Genomic DNA, 14,376 nt, shown 5'->3' with positions numbered 1-14,376 from the left:
AATGCATGTTGTCCTACAGATTGCCTGCCCCACTCCCTACTTTAGTACAAGGAAGACATGGATAAACTGGGGCAAGTTCAGTGGATGGCCACCATGATAGTCAGAGGCCAGAGCACTTGCTCTGAGGAGAGGCTGAGGGAGCTGGGCTTCTTCAGCCTGGAGAATAGGTGGTGTCTAGGGGGACTGAATGAGAGCTCCCCAGCTGCTACTAGGAGGTTGACAAGAGACAATGGATATAACTACACTGAAATAAGACAGGTTCAAACTGGGTAAAGCCCTAACTGGATAAAGCCCTGAGCAACCTGGTCTGACCTCACAACTGACCCTGCTTTGAGCAGGAGGTTGGTCTAGAGACGTCCCGAGGTCCCTTCCTACCTGAGCTATCCAATGATCCTTTCTCCAATACCTGCTGTTCAACGGCAAAAATAGTTCCCTCACAATTTGGAATAAGACACAGATGAAGCAAAAGCTTCTTTTAAAGAATGTGCTTAGCACAGCAAAGAAACAACTTATTTTTTTCCAAGTCTTTCACTTGCAATTGGAAGGAAGACATCATCGCAAGAGCATCACTGTGACCAACAGCTCCTAAAGCAGCCTACCACTTTAGCTGAAAGAATTCCAGAAGTGTCCTAGCTCCTCCTGGCTTGGGGTCACACCACATTCCCAATATACGTTATTTCCCCCTGTGGTGGCACAGCCAGAAGAACTCAGTATAGTGTGATTAGTTGCCAAGCTACAGACTACAGAAAAAGAGTCAAAACCTCCTTTAAACTTCAAAATTGTTCAAAATGTTCACTAGAAACACCAATCATGAATACAACATAGACGTAGAATGCAGAAGACTACCTTTGTAACAGGATCATTTCCTTTAGCCTTGAATCAACCTGTCTATACAATGCCCAAGAAAACACAACTGCATTAAGACAGTACAAACTGAAAGGAGATTGCTTTTTTATTTAAATAGTAAGCTGTATAGAACCTCCAATACCCCTGAAGAAACTTTCATGAGCAGATTTCTGTTGTGTACAACTTCCTTACCTGGTGAATGCAAGAGCCTAAGAGCCTATAAATACTTCTGCTTCCTCCTAAGGCTATGAATTTAAAAATATGTCATTAAATTACCTGTTACCATGAACATGAGAAGCACAAAATGCAAAACTGTAGTGGAGCAAGGTTGGATCAATGACAGAACCATTTTCTGAATGTTCAATCAATTCACTGAGATAGCAAAGATGGCGGTGACAGCCTCTCACTCCATAGCGAGCACAGTATTCATCTAACACGAAGACTTGACCTGGGCTAAACCAACCCTGAAAGAGAAAGGCAAACCCCCCCCCCAACATTTTGAGATTTCTTTTGCCACTCACAGCTTTTAAATCAAACAAAGAACAGAAGCATATATTTTTATGTGCATTACATAAACTTTTTATACTACAATGACTTATATCTGACTAATGCTGATGGCACTGTAAGCTAGATCCAACAATAGCCCTCTTGCTGAAAGGAGTAAATGTCAGGAGATTATCTGCAGTTCTGAGTTACCACTACTATGAAATATATAGTTTACAAAAACATGCTAGTACATCCAAGTCTGGTACAGATTCAATGATTTAAAAACCTAATATAAAGTAACACTTCAAAATAATTAATTTTGTTAAGAGTAATTAATTGTAAGGTATGATAAAACATTTGGGTAATGCTGAGGAACATTAACACACCGTTTCTGGATGGCCAGTTCCCCGTGGCTGCATCTTTAATGTGAGAGAACCACAATTTGACCATAAACCTTGTTTCTTCTGTAATATGTCTGCACTTTTAACAACTTTTTAACAACTTTCACTAGCAAAGAGATATAAAGCTAGGTAGTTTGTTAAAAGCCATCTGAGTAAGATGAATGTGATTTGACCTTGAATAATTAGATATTCTGGGGCATACTGAGGGCTGACTCGGGCAGAGTCCTGTTGAGACCAGAACAGTGTAACCCTGACACAGACAGGAACAAACTATAGATTCCTTCCCACCACAAAACCAGTTCTTGAGTGAATCCAGAGTGTAAAACCCCCCCCCGATTCTTGATGTAGACATGTAGAATAGAAAAACTTTGATTGCCTTGCCTCCCAATATGAAAAAAAATAGCATAGTGAGCTTCCAAAAAGCAGCAGGGAGAAAAACATAAATGTTGGGAAACCACAGCTACCACAGCTGTTCTAAAGAAGCATTTTTCTTTGTTCTTTTCTTAACTGTGGTGATATTTCCTTCTCATTATCCCTGACAAATGGTTAAGAGAGATTAAGGAACACCTGAACTCAAATATACAAATAACTTTGATAATCAAAATGATTTTGCAAGTCATGAATTTATGACATCAGTTTAGCAGCTGAAGACTCATATTTCCCTATTGCTTGTGAATACTTCTGCAAGCTCAGATGTTTAATATTTACAAAAAATATCAGCAAAAATACTATTAAACAATACTTAAAAATATATTCATATCAGGTTTAAATCATCTGTGTTTTTAGTAAAAGACTTGCATGAGAAAGGGATTTAAATTTTATATTCTCCCCCAAGTCTTGAATTTAATATATTATTTGCAAACAAGAACACCTCAGTTATTTCATAAATTTGCTTGCTCCTGATTAATTTCTTTGAAGTCAATGTTTCCACTATCTTTAAAGAGTTTCAGCTGTTTCTAGAGAACATTTAGCTTTATTACAGCACCCAGAACAGTACTCAGTGTTTTAAAATAATATCCAGTCATGTTGCAATGGCTCATTTAGTTTACACAGTGTTTGCCCAAAAATACGGTATTTCATTGGAAGAGGAAAGAAAAGGGATTTTAACTGAATTTCTGCAATAATATGTATCCTAGCCCTAAATATAATAAAGAGTTGTAATTGTGATCGACATTCTACCAATAAGTTGTCATTGTCATCGATCTCTTTCTACATTTTTATGGAAAACATGACGAAATGCTGCATGTTGACACCTAGCAGTACAGAAGGAAATAATTATTAAAATTTCTGTACATTCTCATAGGAGAAAATTGTGACAAGAATACAAATTTTGAAAGAACTCATTACTTTAACTTCAGTCTCTGTAAGAGATCTGTTTAAGTGTGGTCATTTTCATATAAATATGCGCCTTTCTTGCCCTTGTTCAACCCCACATCACGCATAAGTCTCACAAACACGTAACAACTATATGCTACAGAGTATTAGATAACTGTGTATTTTTTATTGTATAATTGAAAAAAAAAAAAAAGCTTCCCAATACTGAGAAGTATGTAAAATTAAAGAAGTTTAGGTCATACAGTATTTTAATACAGAACTGTGTTTAATATTAATTCTTAAACATTTTTATTTTTACAAGTTATATGTGTGGTTACTCTGTATTTATTGAAACAAAGGGATGCATTGTTTTTAAAAATGATAGGAAATGAGCTGTTCAGGAAAAAAAAAGTCACACTTACATGTTCATGCATTTTATTGCTACCTTAACATTCCCAGTTTTTTTAATTAAAAAATATAGTTAAATATGCAGTTTAACAAAAAATGATCACCCATTCTACTTTTTAAAAGATGAATTTTAAAAAGAACAATAAGAAATGCATCTGCTTTATGGTTGCTATAGCACTGTGTATTTCAGCTAACCTCTTCTAAAAGTTCCTGATTTCAAGGTTATATTAAGTGTCTTACTATATTATTATTATAAAAAAAGATTTTGACCCCAATGCACTGTTAGAAAGCTAACCATTTTCTCTTTGAGTGCCAATTACTTTGTACAGATGTACCTTCGGGCCTCTTTGATTCAGTGTGCAACCCACAGACAGAAAATGAGTCCTTTAAGTTTTTCTATACATACTTATCTGGTAGTATTTTAAAAAGGAAGCAACTGTCATCAAATAATCAATTTTTTTCCCTTTTTTTACACTTGCAAACAAACCTAAAAAAACCTCATCATTATCTTTGTATTGCATGCCTAGTCAGACCAATGGAAAAAAGAAGTGAAAAAAAGTTACCCTTTTTTGTTGCTGTTGGGATAGTAAAAAAAAAAAAGTGCTATGAAGCATTTTATGTCCTTAGTGAGAAATCACTGTTTCAGACACGATATTGGGTGAAAAATAAAGCCTCAGGAAGTTACGAGGTCTGACCCACACAAACGCGTTTAACAAGTATGTATAATCTACTGGAATTCCACAAGATTGTTACTGGTTCTCCCTACTGTAAAACAAAACCTGAAGTAGCCCCATCCTCAACTCCTAGTCCACAAAGCATAGAAGAGAGAATGTTGTGTAGGAAAGGGAAACTGCAGCTACAAATATGGAAGCATGTTATGCCAATATCTTATCTTTTATGGCTGTCTTTGAATGTGAAAAACATTCATTTTGATACAGAGATTGCACTTTATTTGTTTTTGTTTAATAATTATACTCCCATCTGTTGTTTGCAATTCTGGTAATACATATATTCCCATATATCTACATTGCCTGTGGTTCTGGTTCCCTTCTTTTGGCGTTTTTCCTTCTTTACCACAGTGGAATGAAGAATTACAAAACAGGTGAAAATGTCTGACATGAAGCGACTACATTTGTACTTAAAATGCCTGTACAGGTGTCAGTAAATCCTACCACAGGAGCTCTTCTTACCGTTATCAGAACCTTCTGTTTTTATTCAAACCTCCATAGAGGATATGATAAATTTCAGCTGATAAAATCAGAGACAGTTTGGGTCTCTGCTTTCTATTGAGTGGCACAGCAGCAGCTTGCAAGTGTATAATTTTCAAATTTGAAACCAATCGATCGGACCCTTTATTCCAACTACAACTGCAGCTATTGAATGAACTAGGAAGAAAGGACTACTTTGTAACAACTATTTCTCACTTCTTTGTATCTATCTTCCAGCCAGTACTCACCAAACAAGAATATGAGTCATTCAATCTGTGATCCAAGGTCTGCCTCTGAAGCAGTCTGAAGAGGGAAGCATGGTCAAATTTGCAGGGATTAGCAGAAATAAACTCATCCATGCCATGTTTCTGACCACGGTCTGTATCTGTTCACACAAAGGAAAAATGTGCAGAACAATACATGTGAGTGTGTGTGCAGACATACAAACACAAGTGTACACATGGCATGTAAGACTCAATATATGTACTTTCTTGAAAATATGTCAAAGAAATAAGTCACATAGGTAAATGCTTGCAGATGACTTATTATAGAATCTTGGTTTTTAATCTGAAAATAATATTACTGAATTATTTTTCTATCACACCAATCTATGGAGTGTAACAGTGAAAAAAAATAAAGTCGCTACCCACTGACAGAGTAAACAAAATTTACAAAGGCTACCGGAAAATACAACATAGTACATCAAAGTAATTCTTAGAGCATGGTTTTCTAGTGGAGCTCTTTGTTACAATTTAAAAAACAATAATATGAGTATGAAAAAAATGTGTTCTATAATTTCCTAGTTTTGTGTAGCTCTCTTTCTAATTTTAGAAAAATAACCAAATAAATATCCTTCCCTCCTTTGCAAAAAAAAAAAAGAAAAGGTTTATCCATTTATTTCTTCAGATAAGAAAGAGCATCTTTACTGCAGATCAAAGTACTACTCATAGAAATATTCACCATGGCTTGAAGCCTACTTCTCAAATGGCAAACTGGAGCAGAAATGAACACACTGGCTTGAGCTAGGTCATTTCCAGCCTTCTTTTTGTACTCAGCTTTTAATGAGACGAACCTTAATGTAGTAATGGCAAAGAGCCCCTTCAACCTTCCAGCAAAGAGTAGTGAAAAAGGGAGCAGCATTTTTGTGTAAATACATTGAGAAAACATACCATCCCAAATGGCACTTCAATCAAAGGCCGAAATTTATTGTTCTTCACAGATTGCATCTTTCAACGCCTTTAAACCCCGCGGGTTTATCAAAAGAGAAGCTCTAGTGATTGCTTTCATTAATGCTATGTTTTGTCAAAGTCCTCAATGTGAATTATCTATCAAGTATGGACAGAAAAAGCCTTACAGTGCCCAAAAGGACTAGTTATGTATTAGCACATTATCTGTCTTGGATTCTATAGACTGTACTGGGGTGAACAGTCCTATCAACTTAAAAATTGACTTCCCCTTTCAATAGGGTCTTAGCTCTTTGTTCCTTCAAATTCAAACCTAGGTCTTTTTATATTCGTTACTAGAAAAGTACAGATCTAAGTGTATCCTAAATGCAATTTTGAAAACCTGCATAGTACAAATCTAAAATTTCTAAAGAAAAGGAGACAAAAGTTTATTGATTAAACCCAATTATAGAGTCAGGTTCATAATAAAACTCAATATTGATCTGTGGGCATGATGCTAACATAATCAGTCACATTTAGAAATTTAGCCCCAGATCATATTGATCCATGTCAAGTCCAACTTTCAGCTGTATTTGTGGATGGGAGAATTATTTAATTCAAGCTGAAGGATCTGCAGCATCACATCCTGGAAAGATGCAGAAACTAATTCATATCACTTGGCTTTGCATTGTCAAAGCAAGAGTCACATCCATGTGACAGATTTCACCAAGGTGGATGTAGCAAATAAACAGTATGACAATACATCGATGGTGTAAGGTATGAGACCATCATCCCAGAGAAACAGCAGCACGTATTTTTAATGGTTTAAGGATCAGTAGCATATGTGATTACATAGATTAACAATATTTCAATGAGCATTAGATGAGCCTATCGTTAATGACAAACTTAGCTCATATTTTTGACATAGGTACATGAAATGTTCCCTCTTAATTAGTGCAATTTAAATGTATTTAACATTAATTCAAAGATAAATAACTGATATCAACACAACTACATTACTGAAAGTACTAAACTACAATGTGAAGTTATCTATGGTTTCCAAAATGAACCACACACAGATAAGTTTTCCAAACACAATATACTTAACACGTGACTGGTTTCTATGTTTCTTGTAAGTTTTCCTTCTTACACAAATATCTGATTTATTGAGCCATGATTTACAATAAGGCAGATGACAGAAAAGAAGAAGGATTACTATTTCTTTCTGCCATTGGTCTCATGTACAAATTATACATAGCTGAATCTTTCTTAAATTAACCAGCTTGATTTTTTCCTCTGGTTAACCACACAAATATAAAAGACCCCCCTTTTTAAAATGAAAATCTGTGTAAGTACTGACAAGTAATTAAGTATTTTGAAATCAGGAGACTGGATGATGCAAATGAAACAGATTCAACATTCTGATACAGTCATCCAGATGATCAGAATGTGTAAGGTGACCTATTGAATACAACGCAGCTTGTGAAAGCAGAAACTGCTATTACATAATTTGGGGAAAAAAAGCAAAAATATTTATTTAAAAATATAAATACTTCTAGGTTTAATCCTACAGAAAGATCACCATCTTTTTAAGTGAATCAGACAGTACAAATAACATTGTAAAATAGTAACAGAAGATCTGTTACCAAACATATATTTTAGCAACAGAAACAATTAAAAACTTACCTTTACCAGCTGTAGGCAAGCAGGAAATAATAGAAAAATAGATCTAGTGTAGTACACTACATTTTATTTCACTGTTATGATACACAAAAAAGATAACTGGTAAATCTTTTTGAAACAAAAAGGATTTTGAAAAAAAAAGTACGAACTTAATCAAAGATTATGAGGAATTTATAAATGTTATATGACTGTAATTTAAAAATTATTTAACAACCTACTTGTAAAAACTGTTGGAGTGATCATATTTTCCAAAATCCTACACAAATGAGCTTTAGATGTCCTGTTCAAGCTACATGCAAATGCAAAAGACAGAAAGTGCTATATTGTGATATACAGTTAAGAAAAAATACAATTCCATCTTATTCTCTGCACTTTCTCAATCGTGGGAAATGTTTGGAAGATATCTGGGGAGAACTCCAAAGCAGTAATACTTTTCCTGCTTTTTCACAATTAATTTTCTTCCCTTAATGGAATTTGTTGTCCTGCTTTCAAGTTGCCTCTAACTCAAGTTCATTGTTTTGGCTGCTACTTCCATGTTACACTGTCTGTTTCAAGTTGTGTATTTATTTTATCCTTTGGAAACTGTTAGCCAAAAAACTATCCATTTTTTTTTGGATCAAGATAGGACAAATATATGTATTTTAAAACCATGGTAAAAACTTACAAAAGCTATTGCAGGAGTTTTAGCAAGTTCTTTGGGGTTTCTTTTAGACAGGGATATTCATTTTGGCAAAATAGCATTCTGAATATGCCTTTTGCCATTTTTGCAAGAAACTTCCAAGTTTAGTCCAGCTGCAAAGGCTACAAAAATCACCACATCCTCAGTGACTCAGTAGAGTTGAGCAACCAAGAATTCCATGTTTATGGCACATGCTTGAGTGGTGATAACCAAATCAATAGGCATCATTTCTGTCCTGTTCCAGCCCAGAAGCAAATACAAGTTTTCTGCAGCATTTACTCCATGCTAGGCTGAACTACAGGAACTGGCCTTGCAAAGTGGTAACCTCCTCCCTTCTGTGGCTCTCTATGACATCCCTGCTTGAGTTTAAGCATCATGGAAGCAATTTGAACTAACTCAGGCAGGCAGGACAGAAAACCAGGTAGAGACAAGAAATCTGGTATTGCAGGGATTAAAAAGATTTAAAGACTAGGAGTAGTAGGGTAAGAACTACGACTGATACAGAAGAGGCTCTAACTGGTTAGATGAAGACAAAGGCGTACTCCATACAGATAGCGACAGTTTACATTGGGAACATTTTGATTCCTGATCAATGACCAGGACTCCAAAGTGCTACATGCTTAGAAACACAACCCAAAGGAATATCTATGCCCTCAGAACCTTATAATTTCAATATCAGACAATGAAATAACAGATGGAAAGAAAGTGGCGGAATATGAGAAAGCAGCTGGCCCATATGGCCCGACCATCAGGCTGGGGATAGCACACTGATGGACTGCCAGTATTTTGCTGAAGGACAGATTTCAAGACGATACTAGTGAGTTTTTGCAAGTTTCTGAGTAGCACAGGAGAGAGCATAAAGGTGACTTACTGACCGCCTAAGGTGGTGGAGGCCAGTGTTAACATCTTCTTTCTAAAAGGGAGATGGGGTAGTTGGAGACAAGCAGCAATGGGATGTGAAGGGGAATGGGGGAACATGCAGGGAGGGTGGAGTTACTCCATGCTTCTAGGTGGCTAAGTGTACGACGGATATAAAGCTGCCAAACCTGCTGAGACAACTATGCCAAATGAAAAAGTATGTTTTATTTCTGTTTGCTTCTAAAATATTTAATTAATTAAACATACACATACGAACATCTCAGAACTATTTTAAAAGAATTGCTTTACAAGAACATTACCAACTATATCAAAACTGAGCAATGCCACCATAAGGTTAGCGGTGGTATTTCTTGTGTGTATGTATTACGACACCAGTACCTTAATATGAATCATATTCTGGTTTTCCCACAGAGACTCTAAAATAGCCAGCTCAAAGATTGAGAGTGATATAAATAACATTTAAAAGAAATATGAAATTAATGATTTATTCCCATATCATTAAATTGTGATGGGGAGAGAAATTTTATCATGCTTTAGCATCGGTATATCCAAACAGATGGAAAATGTTAATGTTATATTTTCACATAATCCCAAAGAATTTCTTCATTTCGCAAACTGCCTGCACTTTCTTCTTGATTACACAACACTGTCCACTTGGATGATTTAAATGTCCACACAAGCCTCCTCTGTAATGTTTTTTTGGTCAGATGGATGGATGTTTTGATTTGTAAATGTCTTCAACTTTGCTGTCATTGGATTGATGTCTTGTAATACCAATGTATGGCCTATGCACTTGACTCCTTTTGCTACTCCCTTGCTACTTAATAAATAGGATTTAATGTTTTGTAGGTGGGCTGTAAACAGCATTTGTGTGACAACTGTTATAATTGGTCTCTGCAAAATCTCCAATTATTTCCCTTTTGTGAGCTGCTTTGATAAGTGACATCATTCCAAAAGAGAGATGAGGAAAACTATACATCTCAGATCAAATGATTCCTCACCTAACTTGGTTTTCCAGTATCTGTCTCTCTCCTTTCTTCTCTGCAAATATTTTCACAAAGAGACCATCTCTGAACTCACGGTGGTGTATGATCAGAATGATGTTTGGCTTTGTGTTGCTTCATTAAGACATGAAAATCTCCTCATGTGCTGCTGTTACTCCTTTGTTACGACCAAGTTATTAACAGTGTTCATCACTTCAGCAGCCTTTCGAACTGTATGAATAGATCTTCTAATACATTGCTCATTAAGAAAGGGAACGCCTCCTGCACCTTTATATGACACAGATGAATCTATTTTTAATTGGTGCTTTCCCTGAAACATCCATGTCCTTGGGAAACTTCTGGCTTTTCTACAATCATGCATCCTTAAACACTCTGCCCTTTGCATTACAGCATGCTTATTCAGAAGAGTGGAACTGAAGAGCAGTCTGTTCTTCTTGATCATTACTGACATTAGCCTGTCCTCACTTTTGTTTTGGAGCCATCTAATACTATGAATGTGCAGTACCAAGTTGCTCTACTTAGAAATTAAGAAATTGGCTAGTATTCATTTTAGAAGTTGCAGGGGTACAATAGTATTTTGCTTCTAGTGCCACACTTAAATGTGTATTTGCCTCATTGGTAGTATAGAATACCAACTTTCTTCTAAATGCCCTACGTGAATGATCCTAAACTGCTATATAGCATCAACAAGAAGAGACTGCACATTCAGATCAGTAAGACATCTGTAGGTTGGCCTTTTGGAGTGCTGCTGCTGTGCACATGCAAGAGCAACATGTCCATTTTCCGCATTTGTGATAATTGCTGTAAATATCAGTCAGACCCTGGGTGTCTTATTATAATCACATATCTAGCTTCTTTTCAGGAGTTCCTGACGTGTTTGTTTTGATCCAGCTCTGAGGTGGCCCTCTTGTACAAAGAATTATCTTATGTGCAACAAGGCACCAATAAATGCAAAAAATACAGCCTTTTTTATACAAAAGGAGTCTCTTACTCTTTCCTTTTCCTAGATCACAGGAATAATTCTACCACTGCTTACAAAAACTCTTTATAAAGAGTTTTGAACTTGCGAATATAGAAAACAGTAGAGGCTGTGAAAACAGAGTATCATTTATTGTCATTTACACATATCACTTGATGAAAAATGTTCAATGTTTAATGACATGCTTGCATTTGACAAGTTGTCATTTTCAGCTAATAATGTAACATTAACTTTGGAAGGCAGAATTTTGCCTACATGGCAACGGAAAATGGAAATGTTAGTATTTATTACCAGCAAAAAATTAACCTTAATACAGCTAGGTATGTGGCATACTAATCATCATCTGATGTTTTGATTTCTTTAATGACAACTTTCAGTTGCTTTTGTATCTATCAAGAGAATTTCAAGATTACAGAAGATATTTTATAAACACAATATATAAAAACATTGAAACATGTCTCCTTATGTTGATTTTCTCTACATCCAGCAGTTTAAAGATACTTCAATTTTTTCAAGTTATCAAAGTTCTTTTTGTACAGTTTATCAGGATGAGTGAGTTGCATTTCTTATCTTCCTAGAGGATGAGGAAGATGGGGACAGACTTTCAAGGCTTAAATATTATTAAATGACATTTGTTTTGCAAAGCCCTAGTTGGTTTTCTGCTTTCTGTACGTGGAGGGGGTGTTGTATGATATACTTTAAAAACTAAAGCAATGTGATCTTGTATTGGCTGGAAATGCTTACATAATACATTAACTGAAAAATAAGATACATTAAATAGTAGTTGACAAATTCTCTAGTCATAACTGTATTTCCTAATACTAAAAATGTATTATAGTAAAGAAGAAAAAAATTGAAATTAATTTCACTTAATATATACACTAGCTCTCTTGATAAAAAATAAAACACTCTTAACTTCATGCAAACATTTTTCTAGGGGAAAACAAACAAACTTCCTAGGAAACTGAACATATTTAAATCTGACAAAGGGTCAGCTATAGATTCTTCTTAGGAGTAAAATTGTGCCCCAAGAGCATCAGCACAGTATCTGTAAATGAAGCAGGAGTCTTAGAAAATTATTTAAGGTTATATCTGTAAACCCTCATTCTTGCAGTTTCTTAAAAATTGATTAATTTGATTATGCCCATTTCCACCTCAAGTGCGAAAGACAGAATAATAAAATTTTCCTCATGTAAGCAGAACTGGAGGTATTACAGAAATCAGTGAAACATTGATTCTTTTAAGACTGAACCGCACATTAAGTTAAACTTCACAAGTTACTCTTCCACAAAGAATTCTATCAATTAATTACGAGATACCAACATTGAAGTGTATTAAACCCAAAGGCAAATAATAATTTAACCACAGATTTTTTTGATTTATATACAGTTCAGCCATATCAGTTTGTGCAAGCTGATATAGAAGCATGACAGAAAAGTACATATTTTGAGGCTTTTGAGCCTCCCTTAAACTGTCTTTAAAAATAAAACTTATTTTTCCTATGGTTTCCACCTAAGAATTGGAGTCACCCTAACTATATAAGATAATATCAAGATGTGACAATCTTGGTTTTTTTTAATTCTTTACCACTATCAGTAATTTTATCTTTAAACCCATAATTTCAGTATATCCAAACCTGCAATTGTTCTTTGTACCTTTCTCTTTCTATAATTTTCCCTGCCCTGTGGTCAGTGTTTTCCAGCTGCTTTCACTTCCATGTAAACCCTGTGTCCAAGAAGAAGAGCAATTCCTTGGCTACTACTGACTATGGTCACTTCTTTTGTACTTTCTAACTGACGCACATGAAGTAGAAACATTAGGGGGGGAACACAGTGAATTCCCCAGTACCCAGCCCAGATCCAGGTAACTGGGAGGAGGTGAGCAGAAGCACTCCTCAGCTGTTGCTCTACCTTTGCTTTTGCAGTGTTACTTACATCCTACAAAATACTTCACCTTAACACCCCCCCCCACGATGAATGGTTACTTCATCAAATATCAAGCTGTTTCAGATTAAAAATGCAACAGATGTCAGTGCTTTTGTGAGATTGAACTATGTCTTTTTCAATGTTCTTGACAGCCTAGTCAGGATTTTAGATAAGTATTACTGAGTTTAATGAGCACATCTTACTGTCCTCTAATAGCAAAATGATAAGAGATTACAGGATGAATGGAAGGCTGTGAGATTGAGTGATAGCAGGACTGACGGAGGAGAATGGTTTTGGGTCAACCTGCTACAGACTTCAGACATTAGACCAAGTTGAGTCTAAAACATCTATCTCCCTTCTATCACTCTACATATATAGATACATGATAATGAACAAGGATTATTGCATACAGTCATATGACATTGTAAAAATTTGATGGCTATTACAAAAATCCTTGAATTGCACTCAGCCTCCAGAGCAAAAAAAAAATTAAAAAATCATGTATGGTTCCTATGTACAGATATCTACATGACAGAATACTTTCAGAAGGATTATAGGAAAATTTCAAGATATGGTTAATGTATGCTACCTACCTTGATTTTCTCTGAAACAGTATTTTCCTCAAAAATAGATGAGGAAAATTTAAACCTAATTTTTTGGGGAAAATTTTTTGTATGTAATTTAATATTACACTGAGGGGTGCAAAAATCTAGCAGCCCATCTAGTCCCTTTCAGCTCACAATGTACTGTCTACATAGCAATTTTTAGATATCTATTGTATACAATGTATGATAAAGCTGACATAAATCTGTAAAATTCTGAGAATAGATTGATGCTTTTCTGTTCAACACTACACTGGCTGGTTACTGCAACATATAATGTAAACCAAACACCATCTCCATGGTAATATGTGGGTCAACTGTAATGAATATGAAGGTAATTGCCATATTTTCATGGTTTATAATAAAAATAATGACCTGCAAGTCAGGATTTCCCTTGGTGGTAATAATAATCTCAGTTAAAGAGCTTCTGGCTAACAACAAACTGCTAGGCACATTTCCCTAGTGAATGAGTTCTGCTTAATTAAACTTCATTGAGGGAGCTGCTACATATCTAACCTACTAAAACCAAAACCAAAGCCACAAAAGAAAAAGAAAGCCAACTTACAAAGTGGGGATATGTCTGTGTTGACATTTCCTCCTTTAGGATTCATCTTCTGAGCCTGACTTGCAGGAATAGGCTTATACGATTGACCTGTAGCTCTGTACATGGCTTGAACCCAGAGTATTCTATCCTGCTCATCGTCACTGGCAAATATCACGGTATCGCCTTCTTTAACAGCATTGAAAAACATTCGACCACCCTGAAGACCTGAAGCAGGAAATACGAAGGTAATAGTAA

At 35.5% G+C, this 14,376-nt stretch overlaps 1 protein-coding gene across 6 annotated transcripts in view; it reads right to left on the bottom strand.

Annotated features, from left to right (window-relative positions):
* Positions 1-14,376, bottom strand: part of CADPS2 (calcium dependent secretion activator 2) — a 324,748-nt gene that overhangs the window by 100,772 nt on the left and 209,600 nt on the right. For all 6 annotated transcript variants that reach the window (XM_049814057.1, XM_049814052.1, XM_049814053.1 and 3 more), the window contains exons 11-13: positions 14,143-14,346; positions 4,912-5,048; positions 1,123-1,310 (exon numbers count right to left, since the gene is read on the bottom strand). In XM_049814057.1, the coding sequence (XP_049670014.1) occupies positions 1,123-1,310; positions 4,912-5,048; positions 14,143-14,346 (529 nt within the window). The remainder of the gene's footprint in view (positions 1-1,122; positions 1,311-4,911; positions 5,049-14,142; positions 14,347-14,376) is intronic.

This window comes from Accipiter gentilis, chromosome 11 (genome assembly GCF_929443795.1).
Source record: "Accipiter gentilis chromosome 11, bAccGen1.1, whole genome shotgun sequence".
Taxonomy (NCBI): Eukaryota; Metazoa; Chordata; class Aves; order Accipitriformes; family Accipitridae; genus Astur; species Astur gentilis.
The sequence above is the reverse complement of the archived record's forward strand: the minus strand, read 5'-3'. Positions and strand labels throughout refer to the sequence as shown.